The 22,805-nt window shown below is 31.4% G+C and overlaps 2 protein-coding genes, 1 long non-coding RNA gene and 1 other non-coding gene across 7 annotated transcripts; 2 read left to right on the top strand and 2 right to left on the bottom strand.

The window, feature by feature from the left end:
* Positions 1-817: 817 nt before the first annotated feature.
* Positions 818-5,623, bottom strand: LOC129890059 (uncharacterized). Of its 3 annotated transcripts, XM_055965584.1 has the most exons (6): positions 5,583-5,623; positions 4,148-4,224; positions 3,631-3,810; positions 2,580-2,678; positions 2,233-2,478; positions 818-1,431 (listed from the first exon to the last, which is right to left on the bottom strand). In XM_055965584.1, the coding sequence occupies exons 2-6, from the start codon at positions 4,205-4,207 to the stop codon at positions 1,132-1,134; spliced, it is 885 nt and encodes a 294-aa protein (XP_055821559.1). In that variant the 5' UTR covers positions 4,208-4,224; positions 5,583-5,623; the 3' UTR covers positions 818-1,131. The 3 variants fall into 3 exon arrangements, with proteins under 3 accessions (XP_055821559.1, XP_055821569.1, XP_055821551.1); XM_055965594.1 differs by lacking the exon at positions 5,583-5,623 and having other exon boundaries at positions 818-1,395; positions 4,148-5,322; XM_055965576.1 differs by lacking the exon at positions 5,583-5,623 and having other exon boundaries at positions 4,148-5,319.
* Positions 5,624-9,750: 4,127 nt separating this feature from the next.
* On the bottom strand, positions 9,751-13,277 carry LOC129881088 (uncharacterized). Of its 2 annotated transcripts, XR_008765523.1 has the most exons (3): positions 12,644-13,091; positions 10,329-12,549; positions 9,751-10,104 (listed from the first exon to the last, which is right to left on the bottom strand). It is a non-coding gene; the product is annotated as an uncharacterized LOC129881088 (long non-coding RNA). The 2 variants fall into 2 exon arrangements; XR_008765522.1 differs by lacking the exon at positions 9,751-10,104 and having other exon boundaries at positions 10,269-12,549; positions 12,644-13,277.
* A 1,185-nt stretch (positions 13,278-14,462) lies between these two features.
* Positions 14,463-14,534, top strand: TRNAK-UUU (transfer RNA lysine (anticodon UUU)). Its single transcript has one exon. It is a non-coding gene; the product is annotated as a tRNA-Lys (tRNA).
* A 5,786-nt stretch (positions 14,535-20,320) lies between these two features.
* On the top strand, positions 20,321-22,443 carry LOC129890052 (outer envelope pore protein 24B, chloroplastic-like). Its single transcript, XM_055965563.1, has 3 exons — positions 20,321-20,575; positions 21,467-21,817; positions 22,228-22,443. The coding sequence occupies exons 1-3, from the start codon at positions 20,369-20,371 to the stop codon at positions 22,312-22,314; spliced, it is 645 nt and encodes a 214-aa protein (XP_055821538.1). The 5' UTR covers positions 20,321-20,368; the 3' UTR covers positions 22,315-22,443.
* Positions 22,444-22,805: the final 362 nt, after the last annotated feature.

Below are 22,805 nucleotides of genomic sequence, written 5' to 3'. Positions count from 1 at the left end.
TTGCCAAATTCCAATTACATAACCTAATTTTACAAAAACAATCTTTACCCACCAAATGTTTTCCGAGGGTGTCTCATATACACCACTTTCTTGTTTGACCACTATTTTTTCAAATATCGCATTACATGTGTCCTAAGCTGGCCACATCACCACCGGTCCTTCCACGATAACCACCTTCCTCCAAACTTAAATTTTTTAAGGCTATTTTCAACTACTTTCAACAACACAATTTAGATCATTGGATTAATTCTATCAAAGGGTAGTACGGTGCACAAAGCATTTCGCGTTCGTACAGGATCCACAAAAGAAAATGTAGACAACATATCCTAATGTAAGTATTAATGGTTGCTTTCACCACAGCTCGAACCCGTGACCTATAAGTCACACGAAGAAAACTTTATTGCTCCAAGGCTCCCTTCTAATATAGCATGTCACTTTATTCTTTTAAGTGTTTATTGATTATCAAACATCCTAATTTTGCAATTGGAGGTTAACAGATCTTTTAGACAAGTCTTTTCTTCTTCATAGTTTACCACATATATATAAATTATAATAAATAAAATGAGGGTAAAATTTATGAAAGAAGGAGAAGAGAAAATCTTAGGCATTAAAGCTAGCAGCAGTTTCATTTTATCTTCTAAGCAACAAGTTGATTTTACTTACTGCTCCCCATAGAAAATGAGGACTCAAAAACAAACTTATTCAATTCTTTTCTTTTTCCGAAGAAGTCCAAGGACACTCCTTGCATTCCGGCTTTCTTAAATTATTCGATCACACAATACTTATTTAATACCAAAAAAAAACAATCAATCCCGTTATAATTCTCAATCATTTCATGGCATCACGTTACAATGGATGAGATAATAAGAAGTAAGTCTTGAAGTTGATATTCTTTTCCTTCTTTTATCACGGATGTGTCCAGATTATGCACCCCTCGACTATGTCACTCAAAATGGTTACTTTCTATCTTCTACCCCCATAAGTTACCAGATAATTTTGTCAACCAAAAGACTTAAATCAATGGAAAGAAATCACCTAATGTTTATTGCCTAATCTTTAAAATGCAAAATTCTTAAGATCTTACATTTGTTATATCATTTATTTAAAGTGAGTAAAACTCTAGCAAAGCATCTAAACTTTGACTGGTGTAGCAAGACATTCAGTCTTTGGAGCAACCTCAGCTGCAGAGTAGCCATTAGATTCAGTGTTGTGTTTGTCAAAATTCCAAAACTTTGAAGCTTTCACATCATCTTGAGCCATTTGCCTTGAGAACTCTTCATGATCATATTTCAAATTTGCTTTTCCTCCCAATTCAATTGGTAAATTATCCATGTCAAAATAAGACTTCATCAGTTCTACACTCTCCTTGTTCTTTGGATAAACAAATTTGACCTTCTGCATTGTTTTTGGATCCAGAAAATACTTGACTATCTGGAACAAGAAGGGGAGGAAAATCAACATGTATAAAAGGGAAGACCAAGGGAGAGCCTCGGAGCAATGGTAAAGTTGTCTGTGTGACCTATAGGTCACGGGCTCAAGATGCGGAAAGAGTTACCACCCAAAGGGGAGTAACCCTTCCCCAGACCCTACATGAACGTGGGATGTTTCATGCACCGTCTGACATGTAGATCATGGATTCAATGATTGTGTCAGGGAAGGTTGCTTACATCACTTCCCTTTGGAGTGCACTCCTTTCTCGGGCACTGCATGAACGTGAGATGCTTCATGCACAGAGTTGCCTTTCTTTTAAAAAATAAAAGGATACATGAAGCAATTGGAGATGTGGCTGACTCTTTTGAGTAGCAGCAGCAGAAACTTTTTTCAAAAGCCTAATAAAGTAGCTTCTCTCCAAAAGTATTTTCGGAACTTTGGCCAAGCACAAATTGTTGCTCAATATTGGTAAACGTGTTTTTCAAATTGATTAGTCAAATACAAATTGATGTTCTGCAAAAGTACTTTTTTGAAAAACACTTTTGACAAAACAAAAAATACTTTTCAAAATAAACAGATTCTAGAAGCTTGGCGAAACAGGCTACTACACGGATCCTCAACCAAGAAGAATCAGTTCATGTTAATGTATATACTAGTATCTCCAATGTAATCATTGACCTCTAAATTAGTAAACACTTGAAATAACTTATCAGAAAGAACTGAAGTTATGCTTGGTTTTTTTTGTTTGATCAAAGTAAACAGATAAAGAGGTGAAAGGAAAAAATAGGATTCAGAACAAACCTTCCAAAATGCTTCAAAAATTCGCGGAGGGTTGTACAGAAACGCTATAGCAAGTCTTTCAGGATAGTGATTCTGCAAAATATTGACCGTCTCGCGAGCAGATTTAATGGGAACATTATTGGTTAAAGACCATCCTGTGAAGTCTATCAACCATGACATTTGCTCTTGGTCTTGTGGAAGATTAAGAATTGCATTCTCTATCAGATACACCAAATGCCTCATTTGGTTGTCTAGTGCTGTCGTGTTCTGCAACATATAAGCAAGAATTATGTAAACCGATTCAATAGTTTTTTCAGCAATTATCGTAGCACAGATTTTGAAGACTAAGAGTTGGTGTTTTTCGTCACCTGCATTCCCGGTCTCAAGATAAGAACAGTCCTCCCATCATGGTCACGAAAATTTGCTCTATAAGCTTTCCCAGTCTCACCTTCAATTGCAACTTCATGCTGACAAATTGCAAATTATATGTTCAGCAGATACAAAAGTACTTTAGGGACATAAAAATCTACAGACGTCCTGCTTTTGGAAAGGCAGAACACTCAAAGATATAAATATTCGGAAAACCATCTAGTACCAACAAGATTAATTACGACAAAATGAATCGTTGGAAAATAGAGATAAAGGCAACAATCACAATAAGGTATAATACAAAAAGATACACTCAAACTTAGCCACAGCTGATACGTAAGCACTCCAACTTCGTGTATGCACATCTAGACACCTGAACTCATCTCCATTGTGTCAGTTGAACACTCCAAATTAATTTATGATAATCTAGACGCCTTCAAAATTTATGTGTCATGTCAATGATGGGTGTCAACAAGACCAAGTTGAGGTGTCTAGATGTGCTTACTCAAAGTTGGAGTGTTTACTTCCAACTGAGGCCAAGTTTGACTGTCAGTTTATGTATTATGGTCTCACAAAAATGTTAAACCTTTCTATGGTTCTTACATATAATTTCTGAATTTATATAGAAGTAATTCGCGAGATCATGCACCTCTCTTTTCTACTTAAAACTAACGGAAAAGGGTATAGCTCGTTGGTCCAACCTATTCTTGAAATAAACAACTCGCACCATGTCTGCAGAATAATTACAAATGGTTTGTCATGCAATACTTTTTTTTTTCAATTCATAACAACTACACCTCTCAACCCCAAGTAGTTAAAGCTAGTTGTATGAATCCTCACTGTCCATGTCTCTCAGCCTAATCGAATACAAAAATTAGTTTCTCTAGCACTAGAAATTATCTTCGTTTTCTGCTAGCATATAAATCTCTGACAAGCATAAAGAGCTCAATCAAATATCGGACCTAAAGTAAACATACTTGCATGATTTAGCAGCATGTTACATGTCAACAAGAAGATAGCCACAACATACAATTTCGTCTTGTTTCTTACCCAGCGGATCTCTTCAGGCTTAAAAGTTGACCTCCATTTTAAGGACTCTTCCAACATCTTCTTTGCTTTATCAACATTCCAATTCCGCGCTTCCAAATATCTCCTTAAACATGTATCACTGCAGTACTGTAAGTTGCGTCCTGATAGTGGCGCTCCCAAGGAAGTTCTAAGCTCCTTAACCTGCAATAAAAGTAACAGCCTCTCACTCATAGATATGATCTGATTAGAACAAGTTCAAAACACACGATGATTTGATTGTGACTACGTCCACAGTCCCTCAGAAGTATCAAGAGTTATGCATCTTTATAATGTCAATGATTATATTCAAGTTTTAATAGACTCAGAGAACCCAATATGATCTATTTGAGCTCCTGAAGAAAGAATTTACTGAAGGTATTGTTGACGTGTGTGACCACCTCATCTAAAAGCTTAAGCTCTATACTTGTATATATCTTCAAACACACTCAGAAACAGAAAACTCGACATACAAAGATAAAACTTTTCAATGATTGATTACCTTGTGCGGTTGATCCTCACCCTCCTGATCACAATGGGAATGGCTCTTGCGACGAAACATGATAAATGCTACTGCTACTGAAGCAAAACCAATATAAACAAAGTGAGTCCTTTCACCAATCGACAAATATTCAGATCGAACTTCCCATGTATCAACAAATACATTTTCATATATAAACAGGTTTTTCTTGGAAGTATATAACAAACCACAGAGCAATTAGAACTTAATTCTGCTTGATAGTCGCGAGATTTCCTATAGATCTCCAAATACATTTCGTAAATAAAATTCCATACAAATGATGCTTTCAGTTACCTTGACATAAGTAGGGTCAAAAGAATTACATTTCATTTTTCAAGCATATTCTACTATGGAGTCACACTAAATATGAAAGTCATCGCTGAATGAATCTATTTCATTCTGTTCGATACAAAAAGAAAAACGATTCACACTACTCTATGTTTCAACCCTATGATATCGACTTTTTGGACTCCTCATGTCTTAGCAGTCTCAAAAAAGGCGTGCACGTTTGCATCTTTAGAAGGTGATTGATTCACTACCTAAGCGAAGAAAAGGCTAGATTAATCAAAGGGAGAACTACAAACCCTCGTGTATCTAACCAGAACCACACAAATACAAGGTCAAAGTTAGTTACGTTAGATGGTACGCCAACACAAGCGTATTCAGGATTTAAATTCTATAGATTCAATCTTCAACGTTCTTAGCACTAAACCCCTAATTTCAAAATTATGAATTCAGATATACTATTTGTTGTAATTTTAGTGGATCTTTCCACATAAATTTATACTAATCCATAGAAAGCACTAGGCTCAGATAAATCCGGTGCTACAACTCCACATCCGCCGCCTTGATCTCTTGCAACAAAAAAGCTTTTTTGTATGTTTCACACCATGATCCATCTACAACAGTGATTAATTTGTGGAAAAGACTAACTTTTTTGGCTGATCAAAAAGATCCAAATTTGTCAAAACAAAACTAACAGGCTCTAGATTACAACAACAACATGCCTAGGGTAATCCCGGGTCTAGGGAGGTTAGGATGAATGCAAACCTTTTCTATACCTTCGTAGATAGAAAGATTGTTTCTAATACACCCTCGGTTCAAAAGGAAAGTTATCGAAACGCAGAGGATGGCGAGAAAAAAAAATGGTAACCAAATAAACAAGATACAAAGCAAATGCAGCAATAGATAGTAATACATATGCTCAAGATTATAACAACAGTTATTATATATCCAAATCAAGATCACTCGTGTATAATATAAATCTACAAATTCAAACACAAATAGCAAAAAAATAAAAATAAATTAGATTCATCAATTACAATAATTATATGTGAATTCAAGATTTTAAGTCTAATTATTTTTATATATATAGTTCGAATCGAATACAGTGAGTATTATTTAACCATGATCATACCTTAGACTAGAAATTTGAGCTGCTCTAATCAAGAATATGACATGCAACTTCTTTAAAAGTACAAATATATATATAGCTAGGATATATACATATGATCTTTGTGTGTGTGAAAAGGGACAATCACATGTTACAATTACTCCTTCTATCTCATTTCATGTGGCATCGTTTGATTTGGCATAATATTTAAGAAAAAAAAAATTAAAATTTTATGATCTAAAATAATTCTTAGATATTTATATGATTTTAAATTATTTTATAGTAAAATAATATTTTTTGAGACGAATTAAAAAGTAAAAATATCACATAAAATGAAACACAGATATTACATTTTAAAAAAATAAAAGTCCTCTCCTATGAACATATGGTTGTTGTACTCTTTTGGGATCCTGGATAGTGGGGTGTACCATGCTGTGAGTAATGGATGCCATGTGGCAGTTAGATCTATATAACATGAGAGTTTTCAGGGAAGCTTTCTTGTACCCCTTTTTATCTCGATTTATGATGTAATATTTTTATTTTAAAATCAATATTAAAAAATATTATTTTTCATTATAAAATATTCAATGTATTTTTACATATATTAGATTGAATCGGCGAGAAAATAAAATATTGTAATGTTTTAATGCAAAAAAATTAGGAAGTTTTTCAATATTTTACTATGCATTTTTTTAATAAGCTGGTTTAGTGAGAATTCACATTTTATAGCACAATTTTTTCATTAATTTTTGATGGAAAAGAACTTTGTTTCTAGTAGTGAATGATAGATAGTTATTGATAAATTCTGATTTTGGTCATTATGATATATGCTTCAATACATTTAGGGGTCGTTTGATGTGATGGACAAGAGTGGTTAATCCCAGGATAATTATTGAGTGCCCTTTAATTCATTGTTTGATTGTAAAGGTTGGGATAACTTATCCCAGAATTAGCAATTAGTACTGGAATAAGTTATCCGTCGTGGAATAATGATTCCAGGATAACTTATCCTGGGATAAAGTATGTAAAATAACAAAACTACCCTCATGTAACTCTCCTTTATGCACCACTTGTTATTTTCATGTGTATTAACATAATTTTTAACAACATTTATAATAATATTTACAACCTTAATTAATTGTTGTTTGTATGATAATATATTTTTCTATTAAAAATTACATTTATAAATACAATTTTTATTTATGAATATATTATAAGTTGAACTTATTTGCTAATTCTTATGTTTATTTATATTTTGATTTCTTTTAAAATATCCACTCCACTACTAAATTACATATTTTTAATTACATAATTTATTACTCACTTAAAAATTATATTTTAAATGTCAATTAAAATATAGATAACTTTAATAATAAAAACTTTACTTTAATAAATTTATTTATTTATAAGTTAAATAAGCTGAAAGTTTTATTTTTGGAAGTTTTATTTTTAAGTTAAATAAGATGAAAGTTTAATTTTAAAAACACACGGCACAATCATGGAAATGCATACAAAAAAATATTCAAGTTAAATAAGATGGCAATTTTATTTTTAAGAATGAATAACTAAAGCTTGCAAGAAAATGTAAAAATAAACTAAATAAGGTGGAGAGTATTTTTTGTAAACAAACAACTTATTCTTAGAAACTATGCAAAGAATATAATTTTGAATATGACAAACCAAAAAAGCAATAAAAACTACTTTCAGCATAACTAATCTCATCATAATTTATCCCAGCATAACTAATCTCATCATAACTTGTATCCAAACCAAACGACCCCTTAATTTTTAATTAATTAAATGTGTGATTTTAATTATTTTTTTAACGTAAGATATATATGATATTTAGACTATTTTAGAAGTATTTATTTTAAGTATATACAGAGTAACAGTATAAGGCTATAAGCTTAATATAATACATCAGTAATTAGATGCTGAAACAACTAATAATTCTAAAAAATTGTGAATATTCATAAGCAAGGGTAAAATATTGTGAACATTTCAAGTAATTGAAGGTTTATCTTAAAAAAATAAAAAAAATAAAAAGATATAATGCAAGTTTAGTTATTTGTTTGAATGGCCTGAAATCCATACAAGGAAGATGGGAAGAAAATGAAAAGAAGAAATAAGGATTAGTGGTGGATTTGGACCAAACATGCCAAAAGAAAGACTACATCAAAGAAAAAATCAAACACAAAGAGTTGAAATGGAAAAAGAAAAATATTTTCTTCCTATCTCAATCAACTGCCACTAATTAAAAGTCAATATACACTAATTTGTTTATGCTCCACCATTCTAGAGACCAGGAATTTGTCTAAGTTGGAGCAGTAAGTTGTCTGTCCCATTTTTTTTTACCAAGGAGGTTCGAATTAACTCTTTACGATATTGTGATACTCCATGTATATTTATTGTATATGTTAAATTCTCTATATTTACTTTTTTATATTTTAAACACTTTTAATAAAAATTATAAGTCCGCCGCTGTAAAATGAGAGGGGGAATGGAAAGGAGACCGAGGGGTCAGGACGTGGTGGGGAGGGTGGTGGTAGGCAGTGGTGGTGGGGTATCGTATTAGATGGTAAAAAGGAGACAATTGATATATTACTTATAGAACTTAGAACTTGTTTCTCTATTAAAAAGCATTTCTTAAATATTTCAATTAACCATACATGAAAATATTAAAATAATATTTTTCAAAAATATTTCCCTTTCATACCAAGCACGCTCTTACGGGTCATTTAGTGTGAAGAATAAAAATAAATAGTTCTGAGATAAAAATATAATCTAAAAATAAAATTTTGACATGTTATTTGATTGTCAAATTTAAAATTAGTGGCGGCTCAAATTTATTCATGGCCTAAAGCCAAATTTGTATAGAGACCTTAATTTTCTTTTATGAAGTTTATTATAAGTTAATTCTTTTAATTTTTTTTGAGACACAATATTTTAGATTTGTCAAAACATCTAATAATTCTTTCTATCTTATATGAAAACTTAATTTTTTTGCAAATATTACTAAATTTTTTTAAAATACTTATAACCTAATATTACTTTAAAAAATGAAGCCCCTAAAATTAGAGGACCTAAGGCAACTGCCTTTTTTGTAAGCCCGTAGAGCCGCCCCTATTTGAAATAACTTATCCCATCATTTCACTATTTATACTACAATGATAAAATAAGTTATCTCATATATAACCATATGACTAATCATATAATAATTAATCCTGAAATAACTTACTCCCAACAAAACAACTCCTCAGTGTGAAATAAGGTTGAAGTAAGTTGAGACGATTTTAAAACTCACAGACGATATATTTATACTAAACCAATAAGTGTAACTTAATTAAAAATCAAAAGCATAGTTGTGCTGCTACTACATATTTGTTGAATGTTTATATTTAAAAAAAAGGAAACTATTGCCACAGCCTTACAGATAATTGAACCAAACATAGGCGGTTCTCTCCATATCAGGCACTCAAAGATGGAAATTTTAAACAACACAATTATATGATTCAAAAAAAAAATCAGAACTATTTTTGGAATCTTAGCTTTCTCCAACTTCAATTTTTTATAGTTATTTTCAGAAATTTAAGACAAATAATTTTTAATATTTATAACCTTAAATATGTCGATCTGAATTGATAGAAAGTTAAGCGATTTTCAAATATGAATAACAACCAACTATAACTAAAAATATACAATAATTCAAGTAATATTTATGAATATAGAAATTACAACTTTAACATCAACACAATCAAATAGAAAAAAAGACAAAATATAGTAACTTAATCAACAGTTTAAGTGGAATGTCAAATAAATAACAGAATCCAGGTGGATTCGAACCACCGTCCTCTCAATTACATACGCATTGAGCGCTCCCCCAAAGGCCGAGCTCTTGGATCCATCTAGAGATCAATATTTCAACTTCCAATAATTTAAATCAATAATTATTATATCTTAATCGCATTGTTTAGAACGCTACATTTTTGTTATTTTTTAAAAATATCAGTCACTATACCTAGTAGATTATAACCTCTAAAATAAAATGAATAGCTACATTCAAAAGTTCAAGAATCAAAAACCTCATCAACCCTTGCAATAATAATGATGTTTTAAACAATTTAAAAACTACGGAATATTAGCCTTAGCATCTAATTATAGCCTTCTATTACACCCAATTTATAAAATATTATTTCATAGGAAAAAATAGCACGTCTTACAATTATAAAAATAATTTCACTTGCACACGAAAAAATTCAGCAAGTTAATATAACAAGAGTAGGTGACAGAATCTGTCCACCAATCTTTTAGTAGGTCACCATCAATCAAAGGATTCATGTAAATAAAATAGTTGGCCTTAACACTAGCAGACTCAGTTATCTGCTGAATATTAGGAAAAAACTTATTTGAAAAGAAAGTCAGGTACAACAAGTTTTCATTCACTTGTATTGTTCCGACTTCTTATGTGGCAAGGGAATGCTTCAGCTCGACTTTATATAGTAAATGCTTTATATAAAGGAACCTTCGTTGACATATTTCTCAACCGCTTGGCAAAAGAAAAAAAATACTAAAATAAAAACCGGCTCATCAGATATTTAATAATGTGCATAATTAAAAAATTAAAATCATTTAAACCTTCAAACTACTAAAATATCTAGGGGAAAATGGAGTTTCCCCATTGGCTCAAGATAAGATATGACAACTAGTAAGTACAATAAGTGAAGCAATTTGATAAATAATTGGCAATGCAACATTAAAGATACACATTACCTCAACAGATGATCCAGTTATCACATATAGACGGATGACAGTTTTCCTTGTAGTAAACCTTCAGTGAAGAGAAATGATACACTTGCACAATCTACTTAGCACAAGTGGGCAAATATCCTCACTATTCTGCCTACACAACATCAACTTCTCAATTTAGGCATAATAGTAAATTGTAACCATACTCCATCGTAGATTGCCATACTCAGCTTCAAAGGCAAAAAAAATAGCAAGACTAGCACAAATAGATCAAATAATGAGACTGATGTTACTTTCTTTAAGCAACAACACAGTAAATGGTATACAGCTTTTGACAACAGTATCAAAGCTTCACTTATGAAGTAAACAACAATCTCAGACAGCCTCAGCAACTCGGCCATCAGCATCACTCTATAAAGATCTGCAACTAATCCAACAGTCATCCTAACAGAGCAAACAGCTGGAGATTGATAGTGAACGAGGAATTCCAATTGAAGATAATCCAGGGACTGAGTCCAAAAGTTCAACATAATAATTGATATCAGCAGGAGAACTATGGCAAACACAAAATTACAAGTGAAGATCATCCAGAAACAGAGTCCAAAAGCACAACATAATATTTGATTTCACCAGGAGCACGATAGCAAATGAGAAATTCCGAGTGAAAATGATCCATGAAAAAAGTCCAAACTTCAACATAGTATTTGATTTCTGCAGGGGCAGATCCATTTCAGTTTAATACAGCAACATCCAGGTCAATCAATGATTCCACCTGAGGCAAAAGCTTAAACTCCCCAGCATCCAGAAGGACCAAACAGCAGAGGAACAACCAGTACAGAAAAGAATCACAAACGACCATAAACTGAATACTTAAAAACAAACCCCAATATACATTCCACCTATAGGATTACAAAATGAGCTCGATAGGAGACACTCCATTAAAATCCACTATTAAATTACATCAAGAATAAAATCCAAAGATAGTCCAACTACCTTTGAATGATAAAATGTACAGAAATTTTCCCAGTGATGATAAAAATATACAATAGCCAATCATGTAGTCATAAGTAGAAAGTCCAAAGAGAACCAATTCATGTTAAATTAGTAGTGATAGATGTTGATTCAAATACTGTTAATTACAGAATTTACTGGAGATATTGAAAATGGATGATTCATCAGGTTAAGATCTATTATCAATTAAGAATGGCCAATTAAAAATTTAGTGGCATGTCTATACGATCACAAAAGGGAAATCAGAATCTGAAACCTGAATTTAAAAGGTGGTACAAATTTCAAAAACTCATATTTGGAAAACCAGTTCACTCATTACAGACATCATTAAGCTACCATATGTGAGATGATTATTCAAAATGTATTAAACATCTTATTATTTGTTAAGTAGTTAAAGACTGTTGCATTGAATTATTCCATTATTCAACATAAATCATTAGTTCACCCCAAGTCAACTAAAATTGATTCTTACATGTCCTTACCCATTTTGCTACCTGTGCTCAAGAGATAATTGGAAAATTTACCGACGACTATTGGCAAGGTTACTTACTCATGGAAAGAACAAATGCTATGCAAATCAAATATCAATGTTAGTGAAAGGAATTCATAAATGTACCTTTGGTTGAAGTACTTGAGCTGAATAATCCTAGTATTCGCCTGTCAATTGTTGTATTAAAGAGTGCATGATATACCTAACCCTTGAAATGTGGAGCGCTGCTATAACTTCGAAGTTATTAAAATCATCGTTCGGGTAGAATACCGCCAATTTGATGAGACGTTTATCCGAGTAGATCTTGCAAAACAATTCTAGGGGGCAAAGAAGGGAAGGCAAGACAAGACACAGAGAGGAGAGCCGGGCAAAAAACCCCGTACCATCTCCTCTCCAAACACAAAAATCGAAACTTTATTAGGTATAGTGACCTGCCATGTGAGCGCACCCATCATGGCAAAGGTCGGTAAACAACAATAGATGACCTCACATATCCTCTCTTTTCTCTACGGCCACATCATTTACTCGTACATATGCATGCATATCAGTAAAACTAATGGAAATTTTAATAATTAAAGCTGAAAATAGACAACAAATTAAACTATGTTAACCTTGTCTAACAACTTCAAGCTTGCTGATTACCATCCCTAAAGATCTAGGCAAAAATAGAGCACCAGTAATATCGAATTGTCTTCGAGCTCTACACAGAGATGGTTATATTCACCAGAATCGAATGGTGATTACCTGCAGCATTCATAAATACAAAAAGTAGATGTCAATAAATAAAATTCTGTCCAAAATTGTAGATATATACGGATACAGTAGCATATCAGCTCACCGATGAAACTCTATCCTCGAACAACTAAGCCTCCACCGAGTTTATAAATAAAAGTCAAAACCTTCATTCATTTCAGATCACAAAACTCTCTTTGAAAAGGTCTTACAACGGATTAAACTCTTCAAGCAATGGATCAGAAATCTCGTACCAAATCCATCAGATCTAACCTTAATTTAGCCAAAGGCATCGTCCATGGTCTGAGAAATGATACATCAGCGAAGGATCTAAGCAAATATGAATTCAGAACCATTTTGCAACAAATAGCAACAACGGTTTTGATGTAAGTACAACTCGAAACCATACTCAAACTGTAGATCGGCCAACGATCTACACTGATCTGAAAACCGATTCAGAAGGAGAAAAATGACGAAGAACAGATCTGGAGAAAAATGATATTCGGTGAAGAGGGAAGACGATGAAGATGGAATGCCGGTTGATGAGTAAATGATGCGTCGTTTTATAACGGGGTTAGGATGATCGGACGGTTTGGATTGAATGAATGGTTGATGATTAACGGTTGAGATGCGTTGAATGTGGCTTAGGGCTAAAGGCTGGCGATGAGTGTTTAATTGCTGGTTTTTGACTAGGACAGGCAATCTTTGTAACGTGTTAAACAACATGCTTCACGTTTTTCTTTTTTTCTCTCTTTATTTCACTTCTCTCGATATTTAATATTTATACTAAAATTTAATTAAATTTATATTTATATTAAAAAATATAGATAAATCATTTTTTAACAAAAGCAACTTCATATTTAAAAATATTTAAATTCATGCAATTTTTAATAAAGAATGAAAATATACTTACGATTTTATCATAATTTTTTATTGGTACATGCTTCACGCTAATCGTTTCAAAATTATTCAATTCGCAGTAATTGTATGTATAGCTAATCTATTTATTTATTAGAGTAATTTATGTAGAGTTTTTTTATTTAACAACTTGATATTTATGGAGTAGAACATAACATAATTTTCTTGACAGGTGATTTATGTGTAAAGCTACTTATAAGTTATTTGTAATAATATACTTATAAGTTGTCTATAATACCTATGTACAAAGTTACTTGCTTAATTAAGTTTTTTTTTATGAAATTATATGAGAACTAAATGAACATTCATAATATAATATTCATAATAATATTTGAAATTTACTGACATAATTAATCTTCATACTTCATATTGTTCGCTTAATGGTTAAGTTGAATGTATAAAACAATTGGCTTAAAGGTGTAATTGAAATTCCTTACTTTTCTTTTACATCCAAGTATTCCCTTACTTCCGTTTTGTGCACTTTAACTTGTGTATCTCTTTAATATTTTACAAGTTATAAAACTTTATACATATGCTTCACGTTGGTGTATTCTTTTAATTAATAATTTGTATTTATATAAATCTAATTTTAATTTACATTATCATAAAAAGTAAATAATACATGAACGGACATGAAATCAAAACTTACTTATTTTTATGGTAAAACTTTTGCTTGTTATAATTGTCATATTATTTATGTAATGCAAATCTTTGTTGTAGATGTTAATCATTTTTATATATGCAGATCATTAAGTGATTTTTTATTTTTTTTTATAAATGTACTTGATTATTAAGATGTGAATAATTAAAATTAGGACGTAGAAATGAACGCAATTAATAATTAAGATTGATTTATTAAAATTAGAATTTTCCTTGTATAAAATAAACAAGATATTAGTTTATCTAGTATGAAGTACATAAACCATATAATTCATAATTTTTGTAGAAAAAAAGAAAGATATAATATTAAATGATATTATTTGATTATGCGAAAGTTTACATAAGTTGCCGTCTTAGCTCAGTGGTAGAGCGCGTGGCTTTTAACCACGTGGTCGTGGGTTCGATCCCCACAGACGGCGTACACATTATTTTTTTTTTAATTTTTTAAAATCTCTTCTATTTCTATTGCATTTCTTCCCTCGTATTTGCCACATGCTCCTATAATTATGTTGGTCTTTAATCATATGCTAGTCAAATTTCAAGACTCGAAAAGTAAATTATTTTTTATCAAAAAGTATTTTTTTTTGAAAATTAAAATTCGAGAATTTTAGTTGATAATCAAGAAATTACAACGTGCTATATCATCTGATTTACCTCTCAATTTAATCATTCGATATTTGAAGCTCATAGAGCCCGAGAGGATAATTTTGGTCAAAAATAATTGTTCCCCAAATGTTTCTTGCCATTCAATTGTATCAAGTTAATTGTCTTTATGGTCAATGGTTATTATGGCTTTGACAATTAGAATTTCTATATTAGGATTGATGTTTTTTTTTTTACTTATTTTGTCTATTAAAGGATTTGACCAAACATTATTAAGGAGCAATTAGTGACTATCATATTGGTATTATTTGATTACTTTATAGGCTACCACTTGATGAGCCTGTGATGGAATTTTCTTCCATTGCTATATATATTAGAACATCCTTTTCATTAGGGGGAGACAAGTATATTACTATATGTAAAGGATTTCTTCCTTCTCTTTTTCAGTATATTTTTGTATTGGATTTTCTTTTTGCTCTTAATTTGCTACTAGAAGGGCTTGTTGAATTATAAAGATACACTTATATCAGATGAAATATTTTTAATGAAAATATATTTGACACGCCTTATGCTGTGAAAAAATCACTTTAAGGTTGTTTGATTAAGTGCGCGTTTGAATTGACTTATTTTTAATGGCATTTGCTTTTAAGTTCCCTTTTAGTTTTTTGAGTCTCAATTCAAGAAAGCATTTGAGAGATCCTTTTGCTTTAGGCATCAAGTATTTCAAATTTAGGATCGGACTAATTGAACTCATTGATTCGACTAATTTAAATTCTTGTTGAATAGACTCACCAAAAAAATATATGTATGTTCATCACAAAAAGATTATTTATTTCTAATACGAAAAAGGATCATATTTGTTCTTCTACTCTCAGAAATAGGTTATATTTACCCGTAATCATACTTTTTTGATATATTTATTCTTACCATCCAACTTTTGGCACATATTTGCCCTTAGGCTGTTAAGTTCTATGTCCACACTATTATTATCCCATGTGGCGCTAACATGGCATCTATGTGGTTATATTCTTAACACAGTTAAAAACTTACACTTTAACTTTTTTTTTTGGTAATTAAGTATTATTTATTAATCACCAAAGTAGGGAATTACATATCAATAGTTTGTTACGACTCATCAAGCTATATCTCAAAATAAGAAAAATACAATTGCGAGCTACCTAAGACTATTGTTGTTGGAAATACATAGTTATGAATGACAGATTGCAGTTGGATTGGAGCTCTAACACATACCACATATACAATCTCCTTTGCTATTGTTTCGTGTGTGTGACTTTTCTTCTCAAATATTCTACTATTCCTTTTCTTCCACATTGCATCGCTAATTTATTAAAACTACGCAAATTCTGTGCAGTAGATCCCATCAACCCTTTGTAGAATGCTATAATTTCTCCCTGGATATCCTTAGGTTTAGTCAATATTACGTCAGCAAGTGATGTTATCTCAGTAATTTATTATCTTTGAATTCTTTCTTTCATCACATAAGTAAAATATTTTGTATTAGAGTCTCCCAATTGTATCCATTTTGCCCTGAATTTTTGTTTCATAACACTCTCTTCTATCAGTGACCACTTCTCCAGCTGCTGCATAATAATTTTCTCCTGGATTTGCAAATTTTCACTCCACTGAATTCTAATTTTTTGTTGAATAGCTGCTAGCTCTCTTCTAGCTTGCTCCAGTTTTTGTGTAATAGGTTTATAGGCTTCAGTATTCAGCTTTTTGAGCCTAGGTTTCAAAGACTTCAATTTATTCCATACTTCCTTCATTCTCATTGTTAGTGATCTTGAGTGTCAAATCTGCTGCACAATGTAGTTAAAATCTTTGTGATCAGCCCAAATATTAAAGAACCTAAATGGTACCTTCACTTGTTGTTGTCTACTATGCACTGGTAATATCATAGGGGAATGATCTGAAATATATGGCAGATCATACTCTAATGTCAAATGTCCCCACTTCATCATCTATTCATAATTTTCCAGAGCCCTATCAATTCTACTACACACCCTATCCATTACAGATTATTTGTTACTCCAAGTGTAATATGCACATTTTCATGACAGCTCATTAAGTAGTAGATCATGTATACATTCAGCAAAATTCTTGATCTCTGCCAATTGCATAAGATTCTTGGAGATTCTATCTTGTGGATATAGTAATGCATTGAAATCTCCACATAAAAACCAAGGACTGTGAATACCTTGAGCTATAATTCGCAGTTTTCCCCATAAAACTTTCCTTATCTCTATAGTATTGTATCCATATATAACAGTTATGTGACATTCCATCTGACTCCTTAACTCTTTTACAAAGCAATGCAGTAGTTGCCCCTCTTCTTCAAGCTTATAACATCATATATATCAGTATCCCAAATAACCCATATCCTTCCATTAGTAGTAGTGTGATAATTATGAAGATGTTCCCAACCAGTCGCTATGTTATTTAACACTTTCTTTGCATTGTGTAGCTTCACCTTTGTCTCAATCAGACAAGCTAATTTAATATTTTTATTACGAAGGTATTTTTTTACTTCTTTTTCAAAATAACCACGTCATATTGAATGTGTGAGTCTTCCTTTATCAGGTGGAAGATTACTTGTAGATGCTCCTGCTTCTTGAATACTCATAAACCTTTTACTCACATGTACTGATTTCAGTACTGAAAAATTGTTGAGATTAAAGGCAATGCTACCAGTCTGAGTCTCCCCCTTAGCATTTTGTTCTTTAACACCAGGAGTAGCAGCAGACATACCCCTTGCATTAACAAGATTCTCCATCATTGTTTTCTCAGCAGAATGAATAATCTCCTTATCTGGCAGTTTATGTACCCATTGTTGTTTCAGCTTCTTTTGCTCTGCATACTCGTCTCTTCTCCTAGGCTTAGGATACCTGGATTGAGGATCACATTTGTGCCCAATGACTTGGCATACTTCACAGAACATTGGCCTCCAGTCATAAGTGACAGTTTGAGTAAAAACTCTACCACTAGGGTCCATTACATGAATTTCATCTGGCAGCTTCTTAGTTACATCAACTTCTATCAACATTCTAGCATAAGACACTCTGATTTGTTTGGTAGTGCACTCATCTGCATACATAGGATTACCAATCGAGCTAGCAATTCTACTCAGTGTATAACGTTTTCTCTCTCCGTATCATATTTTTTGAGAGAAAAACGACAAGGAAAAAATGGAATAAGAGTTGGTTTATTGGGTCTTAGCTATTGGGTGGGTCAGGTTTAATTTTAAAAAATTGGGGTGGGTAGAATATTAAATTAAAGTGTAAATATTTAACTTTGTTAAGAATATATCGCTTTGAACTTCTTATCCTTATCTGACTTCTTTATATGATTTTACTGAGCCGAGGGTCTTTCGAAAACAGCCGTCCTACCTTGGTAGGAGTCAGGTCTGCGTACACTTTACCTTCTCCAGACCTCACATTGTGGGATTTCACTGGGTTGTTATTGTTGTTGTTAAGAATATATCCATATAGATGCCATGTAAAAGCCAATAGGATAATAATAGTGGGTACATAAAACTTAACAGTCCAAGAATAAATATGTGTCCAAAATTGAATGGTAAGGGTAAATATATCAAAAGAGTATGACTACGGATAAATATAACGTATTTCTGAAAGTAGAGGAACAAATATGACCCTTTTTCGTTTCTAATAAAAACTTACAATAAACGATAATTAAGAATATCCAACTGCAAAACGTACAAACAAAAGTAACATATTATTTATTTGAAAACTTTTTTTCAAAATTATGAAATTATTTATCCCTTATAAAAGATGAATTATCACAATATAATTCTTTTCTTCAAATCTTTAACATTGATAATCACGACAGTCCCCAAACTAGAGAATATTCTTAATTCTTCGTTTTTGAGAATATTTGTATTTTAATGTGTTCAAACGCTATCTTTAATCATGAGTCATGACGATAGAATAACTTTTTTGTTTTGCTTTGTTTAAATAGAATAATTTTATTAAAGTTTAGTTTAGAAGGAAGGAGGATAGAATATAGTAGGGACTGCATTTCAAAGTCATCAAAATGATAATGCAATAATATTTTATATTTTAACTATTTATAGAAGATTGTTTTATCATATTTCTTAAGATTGTTAATTAGTAATTTTTCTAAATAATTAATCAATTACTATCATCCCGCATAAAACTTATACTTAAAGAAATACACTTGAAAGTCATTGAGCAAGATAAATCTGTATTCAAGAATTGAAAGGTTTTGCAATTCCATTTCTGTAATTTGAGTATCAATTTTAATATTTGTAAGTTTATTTTGATTCAAAATTCATAATTCACCATATATATATATACTCTCTCTTTTTTCAGTGTCATAATTTACGCACCTCTTAAACTCTTTTTGTTAATCAAAACAATATTCAATGACTAAAAAAAGAAATGAAAAACAATCCGTTTACTTTTATGTTACTTATGGTTAAAATAGATTTTATTTTTATTTATCATTTTTGGCATATTAAGAAAAGATAAAAAAAAATAATCATGTTTTACCCTTAGCATTAGATCATATTCTATAAATTGTTTTTCAAGACATAATACTAAACATCAATTAATAGGGATATTATGGTAAATATCTATATCAATAATTATGTTCTTAATGAGTGTACCAAGTCTATTGAGTAGTTCAGCCGGACGAGTCAATTAAGAGTTAGTTGGTTGTTAATTAGTTGATTAGTTAGATATTTTATTGCCAGTAATTTGTTCACTCAAGTTTGTTGAGCTAGTTAGGATAAATATTTTTCATCCTCCTTTTATATAAATAGGTAGCTTGTATTCATTTTACATTTACTTCTTCACAATATATAAATCTGAGGCAGTTTCTCCTTTTTTTTTTGTTTGTTGCATTGTTGAGATTGGATATTCATCATTAATGGTGATTATAGAGCTTCAATCCAAGCTTAAGTAGCTGGATTTCATAAAGTTAAACAGTGGAAAATAAAAATGAACGGAGGGAGTAGTTGTTTTCCAAATAGCATTTTCCAACTCAACTAGTATTGTACTACCATTTTTAAAGAGAGAAGTATTAAAAACACCCTAAACTCAATGTAAATTATTAGTTTCTTTCCAAACTATTGATAGCATTAACATACCCCTTTATCTGACTAATTGAACTTAAATTCACCCTCGATCTTACAACATGAGTGATTTACACCTCTAAATTCTCACCAAATTTAGAGGCGTTTTCAACACTTTGCTCAATTTTTTGTTAAGAGTCTCATGCTCCATTTGTTATATCATATGACAAATTGGGGTATATCCAAATTTAGTTAGTTAAATTAACAAATATTTTTAAATCTATTAATTATTCGAAAACAAAACTAATAATTAATAATTTGCATCAAATTCGAAGATTTTTTCAAAACTTTTCTCTTTAAAATTCAAACCAAATCAGAGTAGCAAAGAATATTTTCTTTAAAAAAAGTAGATAGATTTGGCGTGAGAATTGAGAAACAAGCATAGTAAAAGTTGCAGTAGCTAAAAAGTTTGGGATTATTTAGACCTTAATATATATATATATATATATATTCATATATCTTATCCCGCTAGCAAAGAATCAAATTTTTTAATTTTTTTTTTTCAATCAGCGGAAAAAAATGATGAAGGCAACTGTGAAAGCTCAATATGAGACTGAAAAAGAAGCCCCAACCGGCGGCGCAACTGTAGCTTTCAAAGCCGGCGACTTGAAGCTCCGTGCTTCTATGACCGATGTTACCTTATTGAACGGTCCCAGCTTTAAAGGCTTAGCTGTCGCCGTTGAAAAACCCGGCTCCTTCATCTTCGACTACAACGTCCCCAAAAATGTAGCGTGAATTTCTTCTCTTCATTTTCGTGTTATTTATTTACTTTTTTTTGTGCTAAATCTCAGTAGATCCATGCTGTAAATTCGCTAGGATCGAAACAACGAATAGTTGAATACTAAAATTATTTGACAATTATAATATTGCCATTTATGTGATGCATTTAAAATTTTTAAAGTCAAATAGTTTAATTTTAATTGTGTCGTGGAGCATGAAATTTTTTTCTTCTTTTTTTGAGTTAAAATTTACATATTTGTAAACTACTTAAAAAGAATTATAAAACACAATAATTGACAATTCAAAATATTTTTAAAATGCATGAAAAAAATACAATCAAAGAAATACTTATTTGAATCATGAACTCTAAAAGATGTTACATAAATCGAGACAGATGGAGTATTTGTTTTTTGTTTTGAATAACCACGGTGTCTGAATCTACATTCCACCAACAATAGGTATAGACAGGTAACTCTATCAAATGTGAAGAAATCACTTAATACTGTGAGTTTAAGTGAGTTTTAAATTTGACATCTTATGTTTCTCGTTTTTTTTTCCGTTTTAAGAAAAGGAAAATCTTATTTCCCGAATCATTGCATAGAAAAGAGACAGTTTGGTTAAATTTGTGATTTTAAAGTTAAATTGAGCGGTTCAACGTTAACTAATTTTCTCGACGACAAGAATACTGTGCCACTTTCACATGAAATTGAACAAAACATTGCTGAATTAGTTTATTTTTTTGGTCTACCAATTGAAGCATTTTGAAAATTTGAAATGCTTTCTTAACAGGAGGAAGAAAGTCCAAAGAATCCTCTTTATTGTTTTGTACTAACATTTTTGTACTTCTTGTTTAAAATTAGTATGGACTATCATTTTTTTGAATTTTTGTGATTTCAGGACTTCACATTTCAATTTATGAACTCAATTAAGGTTTTGGAGAAGCCATTGAATTTGACGTACAGTCACTCTGTAGGAGAGAACAAAACAATACTAGATGGAACATTAGTGTTTGATTCCGCAAACAAGTTGTCAGTCAATCATAAGCTGGGTTCGGAAGGTTGTAAATTGAAGTACAGTTATGTTCATGGAGGACTCACTACTTTCGAACCGAGCTATGATACACAAGAGGATTCTTGGGATTTTGCAGTGTCTCATGGGAAAGATGTGTGTAGTGCTACGTATAAGACGCCTAGTAAGAATTTGGGGCTTCAATGGTCCAGGAGTTCTAAGCTAGGTGCATCGTTTAAGGTACAATTATTTTGTTGTTTGAGTTATATCATTGATATAGACATGAATAAAGCGGAATGGATAAACATGATTTATATAACTCATAGTGGTAATGTTTGCATACACTCTACCCTCTCCAAACCCCACTTAGTGGGATTGATCAATATCTTCTTGGTTGCCTTATTTAAGTAATAGAAGTAGTTATGATCTTGTACTGCAATTTAAATTTGATTTTTTTGTCTATTGGCGTTGTTTGTCTGTCTAATTTAGATAGACAAGCAACACCAATAAACGTCTTTTTATGGTTTTCACGAGAAACAACACCAATAGAGCTAATGAAGAATCGAAAATATATAAGATGTTTTTGTTTCTCATGTTGTTGTTTCCTGTCACTGCAACCAGGCACTGACATAAACAATTCTTGCCTTCAGGTTTCTGCATCTCTCTGTGTGGATGATGAGGAACTTTTTAAATTTCCAAAGTTAACTGCTGAGACTTCATGGGACTTTGAGATATGATTCTTTCTGTATTTTCATTTGATGATTTCATATAGTTGTTGTATTATTCACTAGTGACTTTGTTGTTTAGTCTTTCCATGACATCCCAATATTTATGATCAAGATCTGCCAATACATTATACTTCAGAATTCTTTGTTGTTTTAATGCCCTGAGTATTAAATAATGTCTCATTACATTATATGGAAGGCTAGTTAGAGATTGATTAGCCTGATGACTTCTAGTTGTAGCGGATTACAACAATAATATCATAATTAATGTAATTCCACAAAGGACAATAGTGTGCTTTCTCTTGATTTTGTTTTTGAAAGATCTTTCTTTGCTTGGAGGAATACCCAGTTTAATCGGAATCATCCACTTAGCATATAGAGGATCTTTGGCCTATTTCATGTGCCATAAACGATGTGAAGAAATTCATATAATTTATCACGTGCATAAAATATTTTGAGTTTATAGGTTGCACTCTTCTGTAGTCCAGTAAAATTGAGCAAGT

This window comes from Solanum dulcamara, chromosome 1 (assembly GCF_947179165.1).
Source record: "Solanum dulcamara chromosome 1, daSolDulc1.2, whole genome shotgun sequence".
Classification (NCBI taxonomy): domain Eukaryota; kingdom Viridiplantae; phylum Streptophyta; class Magnoliopsida; order Solanales; family Solanaceae; genus Solanum; species Solanum dulcamara.
The sequence above is the reverse complement of the archived record's forward strand: the minus strand, read 5'-3'. Positions and strand labels throughout refer to the sequence as shown.